Source organism: Struthio camelus, chromosome 1, assembly GCF_040807025.1.
Source record: "Struthio camelus isolate bStrCam1 chromosome 1, bStrCam1.hap1, whole genome shotgun sequence".
Classification (NCBI taxonomy): domain Eukaryota; kingdom Metazoa; phylum Chordata; class Aves; order Struthioniformes; family Struthionidae; genus Struthio; species Struthio camelus.
The window spans coordinates 124,989,784-125,014,641 of NC_090942.1; the positions used below are offsets into that span (position 1 = coordinate 124,989,784).

At 43.5% G+C, this 24,858-nt stretch overlaps 2 protein-coding genes across 6 annotated transcripts in view; one reads left to right on the forward strand and one right to left on the reverse strand.

The window, feature by feature from the left end:
• Positions 1-2,321: 2,321 nt before the first annotated feature.
• On the reverse strand, positions 2,322-7,703 carry RSPH1 (radial spoke head component 1). Of its 2 annotated transcripts, none has more exons than XM_068914903.1 (9): positions 7,613-7,703; positions 6,927-7,040; positions 6,720-6,825; positions 6,177-6,267; positions 5,815-5,950; positions 5,445-5,516; positions 4,661-4,886; positions 4,014-4,192; positions 2,322-2,617 (listed from the first exon to the last, which is right to left on the reverse strand). In XM_068914903.1, exons 1-9 carry the CDS (start codon positions 7,667-7,669, stop codon positions 2,576-2,578), a joined length of 1,023 nt encoding a protein of 340 aa, XP_068771004.1. In that variant the 5' UTR covers positions 7,670-7,703; the 3' UTR covers positions 2,322-2,575. The 2 variants fall into 2 exon arrangements, with proteins under 2 accessions (XP_068771004.1, XP_068770993.1); XM_068914892.1 differs by having other exon boundaries at positions 2,325-2,641; positions 7,613-7,700.
• A 10,832-nt stretch (positions 7,704-18,535) lies between these two features.
• The window catches only part of SLC37A1 (solute carrier family 37 member 1), a 43,684-nt gene continuing 37,361 nt past the window's right edge, over positions 18,536-24,858 (forward strand). For 3 of the 4 annotated variants that reach the window (XM_068914921.1, XM_068914931.1, XM_068914914.1), the window contains exons 1-3: positions 18,536-18,686; positions 21,582-21,633; positions 23,136-23,371. In XM_068914921.1, coding sequence (XP_068771022.1) covers positions 23,316-23,371 — 56 coding nt within the window. In that variant the 5' untranslated portion in view covers positions 18,536-18,686; positions 21,582-21,633; positions 23,136-23,315. Of the gene's footprint in view, positions 18,687-21,581; positions 21,667-23,135; positions 23,372-24,858 lie in introns of all 4 variants that reach the window. The other variant, XM_068914929.1, reaches the window with a different exon arrangement.

Below are 24,858 nucleotides of genomic sequence, written 5' to 3' on the forward strand. Positions count from 1 at the left end.
CTGCAGAGATGACAGCCCACGTGGTGTGAGAATGGAGGATGGCGGGGCAGAGTGGTGGATGGGAGCTACCCTGAGGAAGGTTGCTGGAAGCAACCTGGCAGTAGAAGAAAGGCTCGCTTTTCCCAGCTCAAACCTGAACACAGAGTCAGTACAGAGCATGGACAGGAGGGGAGGGGACAGGTGTGATTAAGGGGGCCCTCAGAGCCAGCTGGACCCAAGTTGAGCATCTACACCAAGAGGAAGTAATGAGCGGTAGTAGCTGCAGATCCCCTGTTAGGGGATAAAGGGCACCTGTCTGCTGACCAGGCGTGCTGTCATCGGAGGCTTGTTGCTTTGCAGATAAACAACAGATCCTGGGTGTTATAGAGAGACTGCTAAGGCTCATCTCACCCTCCAACTGTTACTGCTTGTTGGTCAGCAGAGTGAGTGTCAATGACACTGCCAAGGGAGACCTGGAGCAAACCAAGAGTGACTACAGGGTTTGAGGGGGCAAAGGATGTGGGAGCCCACAGGGTGGTCTTCCCCTTCCTCCGTGAGAAGGGCTCAAGTAGGAGCGGACACAATCCTGAGAGTTAACAACTGGCTGCGTGGCTGTCGCAGGTAGTGCTTTGGCTTCTATCATTTTGCCTACAGGTTTTCAAACCTGGTGAGGAGAGACTTAAACTTGCTACCTTGGAGGATGGTGATAACATCTCGCAGTAAGTGAAGGAATGGAGTTCAGGGGTGGTAAGCACATGGGAGCAAGTGAGCCCGTGGGAAGGATAAAACAAGTCAAAAGGGAGCCTTCTTCAAGTATTTCTGCACAAATGGATCCATCCTGCAAAACAGGAGGAACTAGAGCTCTGGGTGCAGATGGAGAACTCTGACATCCTTGGAAAAAACTGCAACTTGGTAGGACAGCTGAAACAAATGGAGCTCTCCAGTGGATGAATACAGGCTCACTAGCAAAGACAGGAAGGGAAGATGAGAAGGAGGGTTATCCTCTATGTTAAAGACCAGCTTGAATAAATGGAGCTCTTCTGCGGAACAGCCTACGCGCTGGTTGAGAGCTTGCAGGTTGGAGGAGAGAACAGTAAGTGTGACATAATGGTGGTAATTTTCTTACAGATAATCTGATCAGGAGGAGGAAGTAGATAAAGTTTCATGTAAACAACTTAAGGCCCCAAGCTAAATCAGGCACTTGAGACTGAGCTGCAAGATTAAAAAAAGTAGTAGTATACAGAAGGTGGAAGCAAGGACAAGCTACAATGAAGGAATTTAAAAATACCACCCTAGCATCTAAGGGTGGTGTTAGGAAAGCAAAACTCAGTTTGAAACTGGCAAAGGAGGGCTTAGGGCAACCAGAAGAGCTTCTACAGCTACATGAACAGGAAAAGGAATAAATAAGGAAAATGTGGGCCCATAGCTGGTGGTCTAGTGACCGTAGATATAGATACAACTAGGGGTGCCTAATGCTGTCTTTATCTTCATCAACAAGACCTCCTAGGTCTCTGTACATAGAGACAAGGCTCAAGGAAAAGAGGAACTACCAGAATGGGAGAGGTTTGAGTCTGTGGTCTCTTGAAAAATCTCATACCAGACTGCATCTGGAATACTGCATCCAATTCAGTACTAGAAGACTGTTGATAAACTTGGGCAAATCCAGCAGCAGGCCACTGAGATGGCTGTGAGCCTATGACCTGTGAGAAGAAAGTGATGGAATTAGGCTTGCTTAGCCTGGAAAAGAGAAGGCTTTAGGGAACATAACAGAGGCCTTACAATACATAAGAGAGGGTTACAGAGCCAGGGGTTTCTCTGTTTCTGAACAGAATAGGAGAACAAGACATGGTGGTCATAAACTGAAACATGGGAGGTTATAACTGAATATAAGGAAAAAATGTTTCACTCTGAGGACAACTAAGTATTGGAACATGTTGCTAAGAGGTTGCGCAACCTCCATCCTTTGATGTTTTCTAGACTTGACTGGACAAAAACCTGAGAAACGTGATTTGAATTATTGTTGACCTTGATCTGAGCAGGAGGTTGGATTAGACAACTCTGAGGTCCCTTCCAACATAAATGATTTTACGATTGCTTTCTAGCACTTTAACTAATTTCCAAGATGGATACCAGGTTCTGAATTTTTGGCCAACCTTAAGGTGCTTGTCAGGCATGGAAGTAATCTTCCTGTGAAGAACTGAATACAGATTGTCAGAAGCAATATACTTGTCTACAGGCATATGTGGTCTGATCTGTTATAGCATGTATTTACGTTCCATTTAAGAACTTGTATGTCAAGTGTTTCAAAGCCCTGATTCTGCAAGCATGTAAGGACACAGCTTTATGACGCCAGAATAATCAACATTTAATCAGAATAATCAACAAGAATATCAGCAACTGATAACCTGCTGCATGGAATAAAGAAAGTGGTCTTGAGACAGCACTCTCTGAGATCATAAGTGTGCCAGAAATATATATTCCACACAGAAGTGACAGTATTTTCAATTAAAAGGCTCAGTTAAAGAAATTTTTATTATAAAAGTATTACAGGCTTACCATACCGAAACAATTTACTCTGAAATGTCCTTTTTTGGCTCTATTCCTCTTTAGTTGTATCCAGTTCCTGTTTCCTTTGATTCTGTGTGGGGGAAAACAGTGATGGCTATGGGACAATGCATATTTTCTTCTAATCGTTTCCTCTTACTATAACTTAAACTTGCTAAACCAATAAAGATAAGGAAACATATGTTGCCTAATTATCCTAGAAATAAACCGCTGCCTTTTAAAATTTTTTCAACATAATGAAAGAGCTAAAATGAACTTCTAGAACATCTATCACATTTCTATGCTTCCACACATAATTGGTCCACTTTGTTCTTCAAAAAACAATGGGGATGCCAGAACTGTCTTCTTGGGGTAGGCCAGAAAATGCGTTAGAATCAAGTTCATTCAAAAAATGTTTGTTTGAATCAAAGAGTCTGAGACAAACCAGGCTCAAAGAACTTTTCCCAAATTCAAAGCAGAGCTCTGCAGGAACCCTGCTTAGATTCCTGCTGGATCTGATCTGAGCTCTGAGATGCTGTTAGATGTCAGTCCTACACCTCATATCAGCTAGCTGACTAGTCTGCCCTGAAGCAGGAGAGCGGCTTCAGAGGTGATGGGCAAAGAATGAGAGCAAGTAAATTAGATGAATTCAAAGAGCTACCCCAAATGTTGAGGGTATACCTCCAGTGTATGTTCAAAGGGTGTAACAGTGTTTCTGACCTCAGCTTTTGCTTTGATTTATTGGGATATGGACTAATTATAAATGGAGAAATTTACCTGATGTTTCCCAGCATCAAATATGTAGCTTTGCAGACGTTAACATTTAATAAATGCAAACAACCCATTTTAAATGGGTGGAGGCTTATTGACTAAATATGGGTAAACATAGATTGCCCCCTTTTATGCTGTTTCTTAGTTGTTTTGTATTAAAGCAGATTTCTCAACTGCCTAGAAGAAAACCTGAGCACCCAAGTTCTAACTCTCTTTATTCTGTAATAGAAGAAACCAGTCAGATGCCAACTTCTGGCTAAGTGTTCAGCTCATAATGTATACCTAAGACTTGTTTCTTCAAAATAGTTTTTGTCTGTTCTTTAATTCCAGTTGAGAGAATAAGAATATACAGTTTCATTCAAGGGGAAAAAGTGGGGTGCTCAAAAACCCCAGAATTCCTAAGGCTCTGGAATCTGTTTTCTCATTTTAGCACAAACGTGTAATAACTTATAAACTCAGTTTTGTTAACTACAGACTCCTAGCAGTTCTTGCAGCTGTCAACTGTACGTGCACAGACGATGCTGCACAGTGGTGTGATTTCTAATTTCTACAAACAGTTCAGATATATGAACTTGACTACTCAAAAACAGCAGATCTCTTTAGAGGACTGGCCCCTTCATGAAAAGTGGAGCTTCCCATACTGTCTTCAGCATGATAACAGACCTCCCAGCAGTGGCAGGTTTTCAGCTGACTGACATGCATCATGTCATGCAACCAACCTGATTGCTCCTGCTTCCTTCCTTATCTTGATCCTCTTCATCTTCTTTGTTTTCTTCTTCCTCTCTGCTTTCCTCCTCTTCCTCTTCCTCTTCTGCTTCCTTCATTGGGCTCAAAACTTCACTGAATACTTCAGGAGGAGAAGGCTCATCATCCCCACCCTCAGCAGACTCATCAGTGACTGAAACATGAGAAATTAGAAATACGTCTCCTTTGAGCAAGAAAATTAATTTTTACAAATCTGCACCTGGTCATTGTCATGCAGCAACTAATAACTCAGACTGAAATCTGCAGTTCTGGGGAGAAATAGCACCAACTTTTCTGCAACTGTTTATCTGTCTGTCTGTCTATCGGGCCATGAAAGAGATTAAAATGGCTTCCCAAGACAGTTGTATCTTATACTATATGAGATAAATCAGAGGTACGTCTTGTGCAGCTTATGAATAGGTTTGGAAGTTCCTAATACTCTACACTCGGTAAATTATAACCAAAAAAGGCCTCTCAGTAGAGGCTTTTTTCTTAGCCTCTTTTTAGAGGCTAAGAAAAAAAAAGCCTCTTGCACCATCAGAAATTAAAACCAAGCAACATGGGTTCAGGGGATATTTGAAGAATGTCTGAAGCATATTTCCAGCTGTCCATCAGAGCAAACCTGCACTTGATGGCATTTCTTTCTCTACAGCTGTTGTTGCTGCTTCTGCTGCTGCTTCTGCTGCTGCTTCTGCTGCTGCTTCTGCTGCTGTCTGGAGGGCTTCTTTCGGAGAAGGTGGTTCCTCTACATTGGGTGTCCAGAGTGTTACTTTGGTAATATCTGTCACTTTCCATTTTGGTGCAACGAGTAATGAGCGTTCCTCCTCCTCTTCTTCCTCCTCTTTAGCCTAAAGAGGGAGATATTCAAAACCCACCTGGATGCGATCCTGAGAAATGTGCTCTAGAGGACCCTGCTTGAGCAGGGGGGTTGGACTAGATGATCTCCAGAGGTCCCTTCCAACCTCAACCATTCTGTGATTCTAAAAGAGGACTCAAAAAATCCAGAATCGCATCCAGCAGGTATTAAGGGAGTGGCGAAGATGATGTTTCTGTGTTCTAAAACCAGCACAAAATGGTAATGATGTAGCCTTTTAAAGCACTGAGAGGTAGAGAAACTTCAGCAGCTGCAAATCTTGGAAGAGAATAGCTATGCTTTAGAACTCTGAAGTTGGCTGAATACTATGAATGACTAACACCTTTCAGCTTTCTGTCTTAGAGGTAAAATGTTGCCTATCTATTAAACAGAATGGCTGTGACGGGCCTATTAACCATCTCTCCACTACTCTTCCCTCCTGGTTAGATCTACTTTAAGTCCAGTATTTATAAGACATTTTATAGATTACTTGACAGTAGATTTACTCACAGCATTCTTCAATATTCAGTATAGTTTGCGTTGTTACTTTTACCTGCTCTGAGCGTACGTATTCACCGTGCTGTTCACATCCATTGTTAAAGACATATTTGCCACGACCCACAGGCTATAGAGATATAAAATAACAAAACTATAGTTAGTACATTCTAAACATATAAACGTAAAATGCACTGTACTGTGAAATTAATACAAAGGTTAATAACAATATTGTTTGAAAGCAAAGATGCAGAGAAACTTTGTGTTCTGTCCTGCAGATTAATTCTGTTTCACCTGTTACGTTTATCGTTCAAGAAATGGTCCAAAAAATGGAGAGCCTAGCTTCTTATTTTAAGTGGTAACAGATCATATTAATGCAACTATATGTTAATTGTTCATATGAATATAGAATTTTTCGGCACACTTACATTTCCATTCAAAAACATGCCCTGAAATCGGTGGTTTAGGTGGATAAGTTCAGCTGCTCCTCCCTGGTTTCCATTTATCCAGCCACCAACATACTTAGATCCAGTGTCTTTGTAGATGTACGTACCTTGCCCATGCCTAAGGAGAAAATAATAATTTTGCTGTATATTGCTGAAGATTAAGAGTATAGGATGTTGTTATACTTAAGGTATTACAACTGTATGATTTAAGTAACTGAAATGACTCGGATTAGACTTAATTGCCAAGGTCCTCCCTTGAAAATAACTTTTCAATAAAAAGTTATAACTTTTGCATTTCAAAGCCATTGGGTGACTTGAAAAATCACTGTAAGAATGAAACAAACCTATTGTGATTAAACCAGTCTCCAGTATAGCTGTCTCCATTTGCATAGGTATAAACTCCATAGCCATGTCTCTGGTCATCCACCCAGTCTCCTTTAATGAGAACATGATAAAAAATAGAATGAGATGTGGTATATTGCATTGTGCTGTGTAGTGGTCGTTTTGTAAAGTTATCATGTATGAATCTAGCTAATTTCTATATTAATTGATACAAGATTGTAGTGATTTTTAGAGGTGTTCAGTATTACTCAGGACTTGGAATACACCACTTGAAAGGAAGATGTGAGAAGAATAAACTGCTACTAAATACCACACTTTTCACAACAATCCAAATAAATCTACATAAATAAATCTACATAAATAAAAAAAATCCGTATCCCTCACAGAGCCTGTAGTAAAAGAGGAATGAAAGGAAAGAGTTTCACAGCAAAGGTATCTTCTTAAAATAATGAACAATCCATTTAACTATCTCCTGGCATTCCAGAGGGGGCAAAAATGTATCCTTCCAGTTATATATATCCTTGCAACTGTTTTCTGTGTTTTACCTTCATATTTTGATCCATCTGGATAAAAAAAAATGCCCTGGCCGTGTTTTTTGTTTTGACGATATTCTCCAACGTAGCGAGCACCATTTGTAAATCTGTAGGTCCCCTGAAACATATTTGGTGTAGATAAAGTACTTGTCAGTTCCCACTGTAATATATTACCCAACTAACAGAACTGCTGAAACATAAGCACAGTTACTGTCCCACCTGTCCATTTCTAAGACCATGCTCATATTCTCCGTCATATGTATCACCATTGGGTAGTCGTGCTTTTCCACGTCCATGTCGTTCACCTTCTGAATTGCGTTCACCATCATATTCCTGATCACACAAGGTAAAGAAATAGAAATGAATTTTCAAGAGGGAGAGACATGACTGAATCTACTCTGACGAGGGACGAAACGGAGCCACGCCAGTTCTGCTCGAATCAGGGTCTGCAGGAGCGCTTGGCCAATAAATCTACTGCCTATGCAAGGCTCTTCCAGCAGATCCTGGCACCCAGAGACTTCCCTCCCTTCCTGACAAACTACTGCAACGTGCAGATGACTCATTTTCATCCGCTGGAGCAAATTAGGCAGGGCCCGACCAAAAACACTACGGCACCACTTGCAAATTTCCCGTGCCCACTGATAAAGTACTCCGAGAGCTCTCCCGGGCTCGGCACGGCTCACGTACAGGATCCAGACCCCCTTGGCCACTAACCTTCACTCTACCCTTCCCCGCTTGCGCTCCCCGCCGCCCCCCGTGGCCCCGAGGCACGCGTGGCGGAGCACTTCGCAACCCGTGCGCGGTTCCCCTCCCGTGCTGCTCCGCACCGCCGCAGCGAGGGGCTCCCCAGCCGCGGCGCCTGCACCGGCCCTCGCCGCCGCACACCCTCGACCGCCCCGGCCCACCCCTAAGTCCGCCGGGGCCTCGGACTCCTCGGACTCCTCCGAGCCCAGCTCCGACATGGCGCCGTTTCGGCGCCGCCGTTACCGTGGCAACAACCAGGGCGCGGGGGGGGGGCGGGGCCGCGCGCCGCCGCCGCCATGGCAACGCCGCGCGGCCGCCCCCCCCGCTCGCGCTGCTGTCCCCGGTGCTGAGAGCAACGGCCGGCCGGCCCCGCCCCTCGCCATGGCGGCGGGAGGGGACGGGGCGGCCCCCTGCGGCGGCGGGGCGGCTTGCGGCTGCCGCAGGCTGGGGCCCCCCCGGCTGGGTGCGCTCCCCTAAACCTCCGCCGGCCCCGGGGCTGCTGGGCTTGTTGCGGCCGGGGTCAGGGAGCGGGGAAGTCAAGGGCGGCAGGGGCCCCGGGGCTGGGTCAGCGCCCAGCCGCCTCGTGTGGCCGTCTGCGCTCTGAGGAGAAGCGTAGCAGGCGCGAGCAGAGAAAATTTGTAGAGAAACTGAAAAGTTCCTCCTCCGCGGGATCAGAGCCCCTCCGCCTGGCGAGCTTCCCCCACGACTCTTGTCCGTCAGTGCCGAAATCCTTGAAGGAGGTGCAGCAAGTCTCACATGATTATAGGGTTAATAGGCGAACGCATGGGAGCATGGGAGACTGACTGTCTGATCTGTTGTACTCTTCTTTGATTTAGTTTTCCCTATGCTTGTACTATAAGTGCTATGAAACAGGCTTGTTACATTGGAGATGGGATTTGAGACCTCTGACTCTCAAAACAGTCACAGACCTTCTTTCATGCCTTTTGAGAGTTCCCAGTAGTTTTTGTTCAGCTGTAAACAGCATTTCAGATTTGAAAATGGTTCCTGCATCCAGGGTTTTTGTATCACGTAAAACATCTTTTGCTCACACAATTGCTTTTACTTTCACTAAATGATTTTTGTCCTCCTTCTAATGACTGCAATTCTCAATGATCTTAATAGTTAGAAAATTCTTTGTATTCTGACTTTTCTCTAGATGAGAAAAGTTTCTCTGCTTCAGTCAGCTTCACAACTGATCCTTGTAACTCAGATCAGAAGCTCAGTCACCTCAGCTGGCAAACATGATGCCATGCTTATAAAATAACAGCTAAGTTAACGTAGGAAGAAGATCTTCCTTTCTCAAAAGGCTGAGGAGACTAGAAGGGAGTAAGTTCATGAGCAATAGGAGTGAGAAGGATGATCATAGTAATGGTTTTCTGTGTATATAAAGCAATTATAATATCCCATACGGACAGGACATGTTTTGCATTTTGTGTATCACATTTTTGTCTATGTTTCATACGTGAGCAGCAACAATCAAAAGCAATCGTTCTTAAATATGATCTATTTACCTGAATACAAGATAGTACTTTGTTGTTCTTTACAGATGAAAATGCCCTAAAAATCTTCTTTGGCTGAGGGAATTGATAGCCACTGCATTTGTGGCTCATGCCAAGTTCCTGTGGACGCTGAGGAGCAGGTTGTCTTGCTCAATGGCAAGCGGTACTTTGCTTCTCTGCCAAGCGGCAGCTCTTTTACCTGCTTCAAAGTACTTGCAGGAGCTTGGTGGGAATCAGGGTCTGTCTGCGATACAGGAGTTGGGGAAATCACCGCAGTTCTCATAGTAATTTCATGGCCGAGGTTTTGAAAGAGGAGCCGTATGAGGAAATTTGTGGTGAGAAGCAGTTAGCTAGGCAGAGGAGATAAAGTTTCTGAGGTAGGCAGCAAAAGGAGTGGCAAGTGATTAGAAAATGTGATGAAGGTCACCTTATAATCTAGGTCCAAACTTCACCACTCAAAATAGAAGAAAACCAGGGTCACCTTTATACGAAGATTCACCATATATTCCGGTAACTTTGTCAGTTTTTGTAGGAGCAATCTAAATAGCCGGTACTAAGATATGTCACTTATGTGGCAAGTGTGTCTCTGTTTTAAATTGGGCAAAGATGAAAAAGGAAGACAAATATTGCTACACGTCATTGCATTCTTAGCTAATAAACCCTCTCCCTTTTAGCTTCCGAGTTAGCAGTCAGTTACTAATTTGAGAGTGCTTTCTGTCTGAAATATTAAAGAATGCTGAAATCAAATTTTGCTAGCTGACAGAGCATTAAGAAACTCTTAATGTACATTTATTAACTCAAAATTGTATACCTATTTCTCTTTCACGCAAATCCCCAGCATCTGATTAGGGGGTGGTCTAATTTGTGTAATGGCTGTACAGTTAACACGTGAGAGCAGAGTATGCAAATTACTGCTCTAATCACTTACCTCCTGCAGAACTGGATATGCGTACACTTACCCCGAGTATAGTCTGCTCATTTTTTCCTTTCTTGCTCATGATGATGCCTAAGTTTCTTTTTGCACCTAAAGAAGGCTAAATCCCTTTATCTGCAGCAAGGTAACATCTCTAATTATGAAAAAATGGTTATTCATTCTGTGAAAGGCATATTAACTCTAAGCAGACTGTGTGGCTCGGAGTTGCAGGGGAAAATATGTTTGGGATTTATATAGTGGTGCTCCTTGTCAAACTCGATGGCAAATAACTGGATATGTATTTTAGCTTGAAAGTTCACTTAGCCAAGGGGACATCACAAACAGGAAGCAGGGACAAGCTGTCAAATACATTCTGCCTAATTATCACTAAATGGTTTTGCTGTATGCATTGTTTCAGAGTCCTGAAAGAGGAAGGGGAGGTCTGAGGGAGGGACAGTTCACTTTTCTTGGGAAAAGGGCAGGAAGTATTTCTTTATAAGATTCCAACTATCCTAAACTGAGAAACGGCAGATGGCACAAACATCTGTATGCCAGGATCCCATAGTTTGACCTAAATGAGTGATGCATTATTTAAAGTTTTCTATACTGAGTAACTGTCTTGTGAGGGTAACTAGCTTATACAAATGCATATAATTAGTGGCAAGGAAGATATATTTTGTAGTTTCTAGTTTTCCAGTTGCGTTTCGTCAAGTGTGTTTCAAAGTCAGACTAAAGTTAGTGTGTTGCTGTTGAAAGCAGTTTCCAGTTGTGGGCTAATATCACCCTTCTTTTCTTGTTCTTTCCTCTTTTAGGTCAAACCAAAGGACCAGCATCATACTGTAAATACTCTCAAGGTCCTGCTGATTTTGTAAACTGAGTAATTTATTTAATTTGAAATTAAGTAAATCTCATATGGCAAGAGGCCCAAGAGGGCTAGTGAATGTGCTAATTATCTGCTCTGCTCTGACTACGGCTCTGTTGACAGCTGCTGGCACTGACTGTCGCCCTGGCAGAAGAGGACAGCAGCTGGCATAGCTTGGAGCTATCCTGGAGAAACTCCTCACGTATAGACTGAGCAGAAGCTGACTGGAGAGAGAGAGCTCCAGGGAAGCAGCCCTCAAAGCCGTTGCTCCCAGAGATGTTTACAAATGGGGAAAGGCAGAGTGACACAGTGAAGCAAAGGGCTGCTAGACAGAGGACTCCATATAGTGCATTCTGCAGGAGAGGACAGCCCTGGCTTTCCTTTTATTCTGCTTTGGAGGTGCTCACTTTGAACTTAGATGCAAGCCTCTGTAGTGGGGAATGCCCAAAAGGCACTTTTAAGGCCTGCTATGCTCCTGGCTCACTTTGGACTTTACCCTGTGTTAGGAGGGGGGAGACCTTTGGCAGTGCAGAGAGTAGAGATTTTGAAGGGGAAATGCTGCTGTGCCAGGCCTTGGCCTCAGGGATGCTTCCAGTACTGACTGAGCTTTGGAAACATATGTTTCACAACGGACATTAGAAATGGTAGGTCTATTTGTTTACCTCTAAACTGCAATCAGCATCTCCCTTCAAAAGGGTGCTAAAAAATACGGCAGGCTGCTCACATTACATTTACATTCCCCTGATGTGGTAAAGGTGGCATGCTTGTTAATCCAGCCTTGGTGCACTTTGGCTTTCCTGCCCTCCAGGAGCATTCTGTCCTAGGTCCCTGCCCAACCCTGCATCCTTCTGCCAGAGGCAATGCCTCTGAATTTGCTTTTCTCTACCCAGCTAGTGACGTGGCTCTTGGGAGTCTTCTTTTCAAATTCTGCCATGAAAAATAATAGGGAGAGTTGAGGTAATTTCCCTGACTCAAAGTTGATTTCCTCACTTTACATATTGTTAAATCATTATTCACAGAGTTGATTAATTTCTGAGGCCCGGTCCTTGGATACTCAAGTCAAGTTTTGTTCTGGGCTAAATTAGACATGCAAGTGACAATTTATTTCTTATAGTGGGGGAAGGGAAGCCTAGGCAAGATTGTATCTTTTGAGAGATACTTAAAAAACAGAATTCTGTAGGGAAATATTTTGTTATCTCTTAAAAGGCATTAATTTACGCCTTTCTCAGATTATACAAGCTAAAACTACAGGCTAATATACTGTATGGTCAATATCATATACTAACTAAGTATAAACTGGAATTGCCAGAGAAACTTAATGAAACCAACTCTTTTCCTCTAGAAACTGAAATATAAAGCAGGTAGCTCTCATCAACCTTTTGGGAGAAAACTGTAATGTAAGGGAATTAAAATAACATCCAAATTGGAGTTCCTGTTTGGGAAGAAGGATTTCAGGGTTTTTTGAAGAGTTCTTACTATTCTGCAATATATACTATCAAACACAGTTAAAGAATTCAAAATATCTTGAATAGAATATTTTCTTAGATTACATGAGAAAACATTGGACAAAATCAAATTTACTATCACCAGCTTCCATCTATTTGGGTATTTTTTTTAATCTAATTCAGAATGAGGCCAGGTTCTGAAATGTCAAAATCCTTTGCAAAATGGGAACTTCTCTTCACACGGCTCTGTTTTAAGCCCTTTACAGCAAAAGGAAAGCTGCTCAGCATGTCTACCAAGTGAAGGTAGCATCTTTCTGTGCTCATAAGCAAGCCAGGAGAACAACTGAATGACCTTTCTAGCCACTCAGTTCAGAACTGCCTTCCCAAGCACAGGTTACTTTGGGATAGCCTGAAAAATGGATGATCAGGAAAGAAAAAAGACTGTGAGAGTAATTATTGAAACAGTGGTAGTACTTCATTGCATTTTGGCTAAATGTAACTCTCCAATTTCCTCCTCCAAAATATCCAGGGAGCAGTGCTCTGCTGTAGCTAAACCCTGTCTCCAGTTTCTCTGAACTTACTGCCAAGGCAGACATATAGGAAAAGTTTCAAGGGTTTTTTTTTACACAGAGGGTTTTCCTTTCCATTAAAGTGCAATGGGGACAGGTCATTTCTATTCAATTTAGGCAGTTGTTGCTAGTGTCTTTGCTCTAGAGTTTTATGACAGTCAGCATTAATCATGAGGTAAAACACATCTTATGGTCAGTAAAAGAATAAAGTAGCATTAATTATTATGTATAGCCTTTCTCTACTTTTCTCTACATATGGCTGTTGTTTCATTAAATAAACAAAACCCAAACCTAAGATTCTTTATTTAAGTATAGTTTGTAATGATGACATAAAGAAAAAGCAGCACGATGCTTTTGTTCAGAATATCTGAAGTCCTAATGTGGTAACTCAGAATGAATTCAGTACAGAAGAGTGAAATGATTGAGGTAGATGGGACTAACGTGCTGCTTCCTCATTCCTGTCCCCTTGGACACCTTCATACTTTATCTTCTTTATGACATGCAAGGTGCAGTTGCTTTAGTGTATGCTCTCCACTCTGGGCTGTTTCGGCTTTTACCATACATAGTATTTGTAACTAGTCTGGTGTTTGATTTTTATCTCAAGCGTTGATAGACTGGTGAATGTTCTGTGAATTAAAAAACACCTCAGCCCTTTCTTCTCTTATGACTACCCTCCACTCGCCCATAAGTGTGGAGAAAGGAAATTGACCCAATCTGTCTGTCTATTTTAATCTGTTTACTCCTCAGTAGTTGTTTCTGTAGCCCTTTCTTGCACTTCTACTCAGCTCACTAGTCAGTTTAAGAGGAGTAGAGATAAAGGCAAAGTAACAAGAGAAACTTTCCTGTTTCCTGCTGGAAACAGAATTAAATTCTTCAAGATAAGAACCTCAGAATAAACTTTCTTCTGTTTGGCTCCATTCTTGGAATATTCGGTTGTTTTTGCATGTATCGTGAAAGCATTGGAACTCCCATGAATAGAGATTAAAAAAAAAAAAGGGATGAATAAGCATTTAAAAAAAAAGAAAATAAAAAGGCTACATTTTTCCTCATATTCCTCTAGTGCAAGGCCAATGCAAAGAGATTACAGATAGACAGATAGGCAGGCAGATAGACAGACAGATAGACAAATCGATCGATCATGGGACTACGTACGTTTTAGTGGCGTTTTCTTTATATCGTTCCTTCAGTGTACGCATTGTTCTTATCCAGGCTTTGGTAAAGGAAATCATATGGAAGGCAAGATGGTCTATATGTTGTTTTGCAGACTCCATTTATAATAATACAGCTTGTAAAAATATATTTTTTAAAATCCTGGATTCTCAGTACATTCTTGACCATTTTCCTGTGAGCAGGCAGCGGAAGGTATGAGAGGGCTGGTCTGGGTCTCTAACCAGGGAACCTGCATCCCAGCTGTAGGGGCCACTGGTCCCTATTACAACAGGCCACATGTGGTAGCTCTGCCTAGGACTTCCTTCAGTAGCTCCTACCCCAGGAGACATCACTGTTGCTGTAACTGCTTCTCACAAAAATCGTTAATCAGAAAACATCAGATGATTTAACAGTTTGCTCTGCACCCTTCTGAAAAGCCTCGGTGAGACTATTAGTAGAATATGATCAGCATAACTGATCTCATTTTTCTGAATGCAATGGGAGGCTGATAGGCAACTCATGGGGTTCAAATAAATGCTATTATTCCTGAATGTTTTTTGAAGTTATATCAATATCTCTCCTTCTGTAGGAGTTATGGAGGCAGTTTTACTGCCACTCATGTTCGATTTGTTATAGATTTTCCTCGTAAGTCGTCTTTAGTTCTTGAGTATTGTCCTGATCTGGTTGGGGAAACAGCTTTGTTGGCACAGCGATCTTGCTTACTGATCTCCTTTTCTGAAAATATTCACTGGTGTTTCTCACTAGCTTTCTTGCAAGCTAGATGTGACAAAAGTACCAGTCTGGAAGCTATGTAGTCATATTAGTGCGGCTCTGTGCCAGAGCTAAAAAATCCCATTAACAGGCAGGACATATTGTGTTACGTGTATACATATATACAGCTTTAGCTCTTCCAAAAGAAGAGCCAAAGCTGGCTCCTCTCCAGCCATTCCTGAATATGGCTAAAGTAGGCCTGTTATCTGTCCACTCCCATCCATATAGAAACGTCCTTCACAGTCTCTCTCCCTGGTTTTTCTTTTTGGCGCTTTTGGATTTTTTTGTTTGCCAAGGCTTGATGGCAGGTTCTATTTGGATTGCACCCAGGGTTGATGTAAATTGCTTATATAACATCCCAGCTGCTGTGATGGGAAAACAAAGCATGCAAAACTAATAAAGGCAGCTAAGAGCCATGATTATATCAGTTCTGGGAATTCTGCTAGTTGTTTGGAATAAAGTCTAAGAAAATATCAACTTTTATATAGTAAAATACTATTTAACAACCCATTATTATGGAAAGAATTTATTAACTTTTCTATTCCCCTAGGCAAAGAGATCACTCAATGGCTAAACTGATTAGTCTTTTCCGTCCATGCAATTATAAATCATAAAATATGCTCATGCCATTTACTGGAAGGAAAATAGATACATTAATCACGTAAAGGATGCAGTAATCTGCATTTAGACCTCAGTCAGCCAGCATCATGTGTTCAGCAAACGAAAGACTACTGACATCACTGACTTCAAAGTGTTTTGCTAAATCAGGGCTTGGGGAGTTAAGAGCACAACTCTTGTTCAGTGGAAATAAAATCGACCTGTCTACCTAGGGAATTAAATTATATTTTCCAAAAGAGGTGTTAGCAGAAGTATAACTAAACATCTGCCAGTGCCTATACCTTTACTTCTGTTTGGTTTTGGAGACAAGAACACACCCTTTTTTATTTTCGCTAGTGTGAATGCTGCCAGAGACTTAAAAAGCCCAGCTGTTGCTATGTTTACTATCAATACAACTATTTCCTGAACAATATCCTTCATTTGTGGTTTTTTTCTGAACAGGAACTGGCAAAATGTCCTTTTTATTCTCTTCTGTGAGGCCTGATACTATATATATTATTTTAAAGAATGTTGTTTGTGCTTTATTTGTTAGCTGTTTATTCCTGGCTGTAGAACTCTTTTTATGTCAGGTTGACCTCTGACTCTCCTTTGATGCCGTACACCTTACTGTAAACAGCAGTACAAGCTCAAATCACTCCTTATATATATGTGTTCTTACTTATTTGCTGGCTTCTGACAGCTTTAGCTGCTGGTAACGAGTAGTAGCACAGCAGAGAAAGCAGCTGTGCCAAATGTGGCAGCCAGTAGTCTTCAGTGATGTTAGAGGAATGGTTTAGGAGAGACCTTTATTTTAGTGGGAGATGTGATTTCTACTTTAAGCAGGAAAAAAAAAAAAAGGGTTTTGTGGCTGTTTGGCTTGCACTTTTTGCAAATTGCTTGTAACTGAAGACAGAAAGATATAAGCAAGTTTAAATTCTTTAAGGAACTGAAAAAGAGCCAAGCCAAAATAAATTTTGAAAATCTGAAGTTCCTGCATAATGACAGTAGTTGTCATGATAATTTGGGATGGCTAATTATGCATGCAAACAAATGCAGTGAGGTAGGTCTTACCTTTTCTGCTATAAAGAGACAAGTCTTCATTTTTTTGTGTGTGCCAGTCGGAATAAGTGGTGTCTGGGTGCCATCTGGTGCTGGTGCAAAAAGGCAGTGGCATGCTTCAAGTAAAGCACGTTTCCTAGAGGAACATCCCCTTTCTATTTTTGCCTCTGCTAAATGGTTAATGCAGCAGAAATTATAAACATCAACATATGTTGATGTTTTGCTCAGGCTGTTTTACCCCTGTCTCTATCTGATGTGTTTTTCTACCTCAAGGAACAAATATCCTCTTAGCAATTTCCACAATGCACCTGCTCAGAAGAAAAAAAGAGTCTTGAAGTATTTCCTTATCCGGTTCATGCAGTATCATATGGGGAACAGTAAATGTGGAGAGCTAAAGCACCTCTGGTACATCCCTGTTTGTGCTCCGTCTCAGAGCGTAAGAATCAGATGAGCTTAATTCTCCTGCCTAGGGCGCCGGCCATTTCAATTGAGCCAATGAGGGGTTAGGGCAGATTATTTTCTTTTGGATTCATAAATGACATAGGACTGTATTGTCAATAAGCAATTCTGCACTGTCCTTTCCCCAAGACATGCGATGAAATTATAGTTTGTCTTATACCACACGATGGTTCTGTAAAAGTTGTGGTAATGCTAGACCTTTTGGTGCTGAGTAGGAGCTTTTGCTTTTATCTATGAACTAAAGTCGTCTACGTAGAAGACAAGGTTGATCATAATCAAGACCATTGCATTAGCATTTGGGGAGGAGATAGGAAGATTTTTTTTAACCTCAGTTTCAGTATTTACAAATCTCAGCTAGAAGGATGTGAGTCTGGGCAGGAATCTACATCTGCTAGTGATGAGTTTAAAAACAACAGTCTGTGCAACGCCTGCCTGCATTTGCAACACTCAGGTGTAACTCCGGGAACCTGACTCTGCAAATACTACTTTAAGGGAGGTGGTCTTGTTTATTGACTGGGAGAAAGTGAAGGAAAAGTATCATTGCTGTCATTGTGCAGTGAGGCAGAGCATGTGTGTAAGGGTTTGAAACATCAGGCCTAAGAAAATCTCACTGGGAGTCGAAGAGCTTATTTTATTGTGATTGCTGACATAGGCAGTGCAAGGCAAGAGGGAAGGAATGAAATAAAAATTACATTTTAGCGAGTGCCATAAGCAGGTTGCCGGGGCCAGGCAGGCAAGGAACTGCAAGGAGGAAACTGTGTTACACAGAGTAATTAAAACCTGCACGCAGCAACTGTTAACAATTATTAAGTTCTGGATTAAAAAACCAGAATCACATTTCAAGCTTTGGTAAGGCTATGAAGGCAAAGAAATACACCAGCCCCTGGAAGCGAGCGTTTGTATAGATAGCGAAGCTTTGAAATACGGATAGTTACTGCAAATGAAAACACACTGCAGAATCAGGAAACCAGAAGGCAAATAAAATAAATAAGTGATTTCTGTTTGAAAGAAAGAGTCCCATCGATTTTTTTTCTGTCAGTTTTCAGGAAGGCTGGCTCATGACTTCTGAATGTTCGTGGCTGAACAGAATAAATAGCGTTAGTGATTTCAGGGGGATCACTGGCAGTGCTAACTTGTACACCTGTGCAAATTTACCCAGCACGGGGAATAGTGACTTCATCGGAAATCAAACTCTCGATGTCAGACAAAAAGAAAAAAAAAAGGAAAGAAAAGAAAAGAAAAAAAAAAGCGTAGCTGGAGCGTATGGAGCCACCCCCGAGCCACAACTCCGAAACGTGACAAACAAGGGACGCCTCGGGTTAAAAACTAGTGGGTTAAAACTGTAGATAGCGCCTGCTCAGAGCACGGCTTCCCTCTCCGCGGCTCCCCAGGCGGCAGCGGAGCTGCGCCGCCGCCCCCCGAGCCCCGCGGCCCGGCACCGCGGCCGGGGGGGGGATCCCACTTCCGTGTGCGAGGGGCAGGCCGGGGGCCGCGGTTCCTCTCCGCGGGCGGCGGTTTGGTGGCCGTTACAGCCCGGGGCCGGGCGGCCGGCAGGCAGGCGTGAGCCGATGGCGCAACTTCTAACGGCCGCCGCGGCCTGGCCCCACCGCCCGCCGCTCCCCCCACCCCGCGCCGGCACTAGCGGCGCCCCCCGCTCGCGGAGGCAGCGCAGCGCCGCCCGCCGCGCCGAGCCGCGGCCCGCCCGGCCGCCGCGGGGCGCCCTCCTCCTCCTCCTCCTCTTCCCCCGGGGCGCGGCGGGGAGGGGAGGGGCCGCGGCAGACCGGTCCCGCCGCGCAGCTCCCCGCGGCCGGGCGGCAACGCGGCCAGCCGGAGCCGCGCCCGGCCGCTCCGCTCAGCTCAAGCAGGAAGCAGGAAGCCGCCGTCGCCGGCAGAGCGAGCGCAGCGGCACCGGGTAGGCTCGGCGGGCGGGGGGCGGCCGTGCACCTGCCGTGCCGCGGGGAACGGCGGCGGCACCCCCTTCCCCTTCCCGCGGGGCGGCGGCGGCAGCGGCCGGGCCGGGGGCGCCCGGCCGAGCCCCCTCCCCGCCTCGGGCGTTGGGTGCTGCTGAGGGGTTAGACACCGCCCCCCCCCCCCTTTCCTTTCTTCCTTTTTCTTCTTTCCTCCTTTTTTTTTTTTTGTCCTCCTTGAGGATGCAGGTTCCTGTAGGTCACCGGCGCCTCGGGCTCGCGGGGTTTTCTTGAGACCTGATCCTCAGCGGTTAATTTCGCGGCAGGTTTTGGTGTAAGGCACGAAGCCGAGGGAGGGTTGCTCTTCAAGGAGCCTCTGTTTCCTTTTATTAGAGGAAACGGTAGATGTAGGGTGGTGTGCCTCGGTGTGTGCAAGTACAGGCACAGAGTCTCCGGCGCGCGGTGTTGAAGCCACGTTGAAAGCCAGAAGTGGAGATCAGCACTAGATGGTATTGAACCGGTGCTGGAAAACTTCCTAGGCAGATGGGAGCAGGCTCTCCTGGGGGTCGGATCTGATACCCCTGGGGAAGGCCCACCCTCGGGAGAGACGTGTTCTCACTTTTCCCTCGTTCTCCCGGCCTGGCCGTGCAGGATAGCCTGCATATAAGCACTTCGTCCAAGTGCCAAGCCTGGCACTTGACATTTAGGGAGACTGGGCAGCTGCACTGGCTTTCGCTTAGCCATCTCATGTTGCAATAGCCTCCAGTTCAGTGCAGTGGCTAATGCAGTTACTTGGCTATAGATTCATGGCGTGATCACAAGGATGGTTTCCCACGTTTTAAAGTCACGATTAGTTGTTTTCAAATTTGTGCATTAATGATAAACAGAAGGAATGCTGCCATTTAAGATTGTTCTGAAACCTCCTAAGCTGATGGATTTGGTAGTTTATGATCCAGGTGTTGAGCGGCCAGGCATTAACTACAACATGCCTTTGATCTACATGTGTCCAAAGCCATCTTGAATCCTAAAGGACACGCTGACCAGGACTTGAATTTTGTGTATGGAGGAGCAGTGGGTAATGCATGCTTGTCCTCAAGAGTAACTGTGCACAAAGAGATAGGGACCAAGCAGGAGCCATCGCACCGTTTCTCCAATGCACAGCATAGCACAGCTCAGCTCAGCCAAAGTTTAAAGTATTTGCAGTGGTAAAAGCCAGTAAAAAATGGCTGTATTTCCCTGAAGTGTTAAGGGAATTATGATTCAGACAGTGCAGTGTGAAGCCTGAAGGTACAATATAAAATGTGGAAGGTAAGTACGAGGTCAAACTTAGTACTAGAACGTTGTTTTATATCTGGCAATATAACAAGGAGGAGTGAAGGTATTTGTTTGCACTGCCAGGAAGAGCAGTTGTTGAAAATGAAAGAGCAGGACACCAGTTGAGTTATTGAACTGAAGTTTATCCTTGTGCTTTGTTAATAACAGAGAAATGGAATAGATGTGTTGGTAAACTACCTGCTCTCTGCTACAGCTTATTAATGTTGTTTCTGAAGAATAACTTCTGGTTTCATCTACAGCGGGATGAGATCTTTATAACCTGTTATCACAAGTGTCATTGCCATAGGGTCCTTTGCTCATGAGGAAGGTTTTATTTGTTTGTGAAAAGCATAGCCATGAATAACAGATGAACTCATGGAGACAGAGGTAAATGGTTGACAAGTAAATGAGAACTCGGGGCATGACATCCACTCCAGTCCTTGTGAGGCCAGAGTTTGGGTCTCTCTGCCTGTAGTAGATAAGATGAAATCGTTCCCTGCCAAAGAGAGTGAGGGTGCAGTTCTCTGAATGCTGCTGACAGTCCAGTTGTCTTTGCTGAAGCCACATGATCCTGGATTTACAGCAAGCATATGCCATCATGAGGTTGTGGTTTTGGTACTCGCTTTTGTGTGAGTACGGTCTTTGCAGCAGGTGCACAGATGTGTGACCTTGTGTGGCCGCTTAGCATTAAAATATTTTATAAGATGTGTAGAGAGTCTTCTTTTGACTTCTTACACTAAAGCCATTAAACAGTAACCTGTTTAACAATTATTTCCATGAATGATAATTACCTTATCCCCTTATATTTTAAGGGAACCATTTTAAGAGGTCTGTGACTTCAGCTTTTTGTTCTTTGCTAGCCTGTTACTTTTTTTTTTTCCTCCTCCAGTGGATATTTCTGCCTTCTCACTTGGAGTATGGCCACTTAAATAATAGTTTCAGTATTTGGAACAACTGTGGGAAAGGAGAGATGAGTTTAGGATTGCCTTGAAACAGGTCTGCTACTACTGGAGTACTGCTTGAAGAAAAGCTCACTCCTACCCTGGGCGGCCTCTTCCCACCTCTTTTTCTCTTCCCTTTCTTCTCCCACTGGAGCTCTCCATAGCTCAGTTCTGCCAAGCACAAAATGACTGATGAGCATTTGACGACTTGAGTGTAGAGCTCAGCTGACCTAATGACTAGCTGTTGCTGTAAGGGGCAGTCCCACTTTTAGTCTCTGGCTTTATGCTCCTGTTACTTCAGGTGCATCCCACTTAGCAGTTGTGTGGCCACAGAGTGAGCTAATATTTCTTGTTAGATCAGCTCTTTTTCAGGGCTGGTTTTCAGACAGATCAGCCACCTGAGCTGTGACTATATCGCCACTAGGTCCGACACTGAGGGTGGCAGAGGGAAGGAAGGGTAGCCCTTTCCCTGGCCCCTGAAGCTTCGGAGAGGAGGTGGGAAACTCATGGTGGGAGAGGTGGGAATGACCAGAGGGTTTGCTGGTTAATTGCACAACTAGTATCTGATTTGGAGGGAAAAAAAAAAACAAAACAAAACCCAAAAAACATACCAAACAAGATTAACAAGTCTGTTCTGTTTTACAGGAGGGAGATTTCATTGGAGGGAAGGGGCAGATGAGATGTCAAGCTGAACCAGGTGAATGTGAAGAATTAAAGACATGACAAAAATGTGTGTTTATGTAGAAGAGCAGTCCCTTGATCTTTTGGTGGGATATTTGGTTATGTGAAAAGGGAGCAGATTTCTTCCATTCCCGAGGATGAAGCTTATGTGGATGATTAAGTTTTCAAGTTGCCAGTTTTGACGCAACAGATACCACTGCCGCTCAGTGCTGCCACTCAGCCAACGGAAGAGGAGCGCAGTTGTGCTTTCTATAGTAAGATAGGGGAATAAAGACCAGAGGAGACAGGCTCACACCTGTCCTCTGGAAGCTGCAGGTGGCAGCTTCTAAAAATCCCAGGTTAGGATAGGCTCTTGATCATGACAGTTGTATTTTCTTTAAAGGAGATTTTTCTTTTGCGTGCTTCCTGTTGTTTGCTGGGAGAGTGAGTCCTGTATCTTACCAAATCTCCGTGAGAAGCATGGCTGGTGCTGTATTTAAGCCTGCTAGCTTGGCTACCAGAAGGGTAGGGGGATCTGTCGGAGACCCAGGCAGGGGCACTGCTAGGTGACAGTCATAGTCCTGGTATGTCATCTGCTATACTGCTGGGACGCATTGCTGTTAGCACACAGGGAGGCTCAGCTGGTCTACGTGAGCTGCAGTCACACCTTTTGCCTACAATGCCTTTGTTGTCTTACTCAACCAGTCGCTTAAACTTGCTGCTAAATAACAATGCAGCTAGTTCCTGTTGCTGAGCCTGTAATAAAGAATACAGTGCACCTTTTCCTGTTTAGGGGCTTTGGCCAGGGTTTGAAGAAACGGTAGGAATTTTACAACATTTAAAGCCAATTTGAACTGGTGCTTTCACAGCCTCGGTGTTCCCGCCAGTGTTGCGTACGCATGTGAGCCTGCCTTCCTCTTTGTGCTGGCCCCCTGCATAAGTGGGCGTAGAATGCGTGCCCAAGTGGTAGAAAAAACATCTCTTTCCTTCCCCACCCCGAGATTTCTGCTGATTTCATGCTTTGTACAACACCGATGCTGGGACAGGGGGATCAGGCTGGCTGAGGGAGTGCTGATTGAGATCTGCTGGCTGTAGTGTTTGCAGCTTGAGGATGGAGACAGCCAAGGTTGCCAGGTCCCAGTCCTGGGCTGAAAACGCTGCAGTCATTTTTGAACAAATTTCAACCTTGTAAGCGTTTCTGATGTTTTAAAGTAGATCTTTGAAAGATGGGGAATTACCTATTTGTAGTCTCTCTGGGCCAAAAGCAGTGTTCGGATGTCAGCATGCTTTGGGTCATGTCCTAAATGTATATGCCTTCTCTGCTTTGTGCTCTGTTGACTTCTCAAAATAGTATTTATTGATAAGGGATAAAATTCAGAAAAGGCATTAATTTATATTGAATTAAAGTTCTCTGTTACGTTCTGATGTCTAGGAGGTTAGTTATGCTAATTATTACTTGTGTCTGAAATGGATAATTGCTGATTTAAACGTAGAATGCCTTGATAAGAACACTTACATACCAACCTCTCTCCTTTAAAGATCAGCAATTAACACAATTAGAGTGAAGAGCTGGCCATGTAGTGACCAAACGTATCAGAAGACAACCTTAAGGGAGATCAGCTCAGCTCTGCAGTGTATCTTCCAAGTCTGTTGCTAGTCTACAGTTGCATGGCTCTATATAATTGTGCTGCGTAAAATTTGATACCAGCTGTAGAGTAGATGGCTCAGCTTCCTCCTGGGATTCGCTTCATCACTTTATTTTCAAGAGATCAATGGTAAGTCTTGAAGTATGTTGCAGATCTTTAGTTTCAACAATGTGAGTTTATATCTGGGAAAGACGGTTCTGGTGTCTTGCTCTATTTTCACCTTTTCATTGCTTCATATATAAAGCAAGAAAATAATAGTTGTGTAACACACAAATATTGCTGTCATTAAATGCTGGCATACATTGATGGGGGAACTTATTCGTGGACTGTATTATAGATCCTTATTTATCAAGTGTGCTAGGCAATAAACCCTTCTGTCCTTTCCTTTGCAAGGTATGTACTTGAAAGGATGAATTTCAAATTTTTATTTTCAAACTCTTAGGTGGGAAGGGGGCTGGAGATTAGCTTGTTTGTCTTGACTAGAAATGTGTATTCTCCTCCAGAAATTGATGCATAGTAAGGGCTAGTAGAAGGTCAGTTTTGGTTCTTGCTACTGTAATATAAATTGCAAAAAACAAAACAAAAAAAACCTTTGCTTTTGGAAGTTAATCCTGGAAGCTTTTCTGAAGTCTGGTCGAACGACATCAGCTCTTACATTTTCTCAGAGAGAGAATACTGAGTCAGTTGTGTGTGAGTAACAAAGAAGTAACAAATGAAAGACCTAGCACTTCCCATTTGAGTAATTTTATCGCATATTTTTTCTAGTAGAGCAGCAAGGAAAGGACAAAGTCATTACAATTTTTATGGCTTGTGAGGATGCCTTCAGTAATGGGGGTGAATAACTTACAGTATAACTCACTTCTTTTTAAAATTTTATTTGTGAATATGCCAGAAATATAAAACGAGACCCTTGTTATATGGAAGTTTATAAGGCAGAGAATGACTGCAGAAGATTAATTACAAATTAGGAACCCTAATGGGCTGTGTGGTATCAGAGCGTTATATTTATGCATGTAGCTTTATCTACAGATATTTTAAGGTCAAGGCTGGAAGGAGCCAGTAGATCTAGTCTGATCTTTGTGCATTGTTAAAAGTGTAAATCCACAAAACATTTCCTTCTTAAAAAACTGAAACGTATGTGCTGCAGGGAGAGAATAGAACAGCTCAGATTGCCATCTTTGCTTAAAACCCTTTCAGTGACAGAAAGTTTATGACATGTCCTTATAATTCAGACATACTGCAGAGAAAGACCTAAAGATGCCGGTCAGGATGAGGGGAAGGTTCCTTCCCAAAACCCAAGCTGGTTAATTATGTTCATGTACTCCGGCTGACAGTGCACACTTCCGGTGTCTGTCCACTCTGCATTCTCTAGAAGAGGCTGATCCTTGTTGTTAGAGAGGAAGGCAAAATAAAGCAAAAATCCTAAAAGCGGTAAGGAAAGAAAAAACCCAACAATTCAGAGAAACCAAAGTGACAGCACACACAACCACCCTTAATGTCCTGATCTTAGCAGAAACCAGATGAGACCAATAATATGTGAGATCTGATTATCACTGTGTTTAATGTGGAACTGCCTTTTAATGGTCCCTAAAGGAAGGATATAAACTCAGCAAATC

Coding starts and splice junctions, on each gene's coding strand:
- RSPH1 (XM_068914892.1), bottom strand. CDS start 7,669: ATGTCGGAGCTGGGCTCGGAGGAGTCCGAGGAGTCCGAGGCCCCGGCG. Junction 6,826..6,926: donor ATGGTCTTAGAAATGGACAG/GTGGGACAGTAA, acceptor AATATGTTTCAG/GGGACCTACAGATTTACAAA. Junction 4,887..5,444: donor AATACGTACGCTCAGAGCAG/GTAAAAGTAACA, acceptor CTCCCTCTTTAG/GCTAAAGAGGAGGAAGAAGA.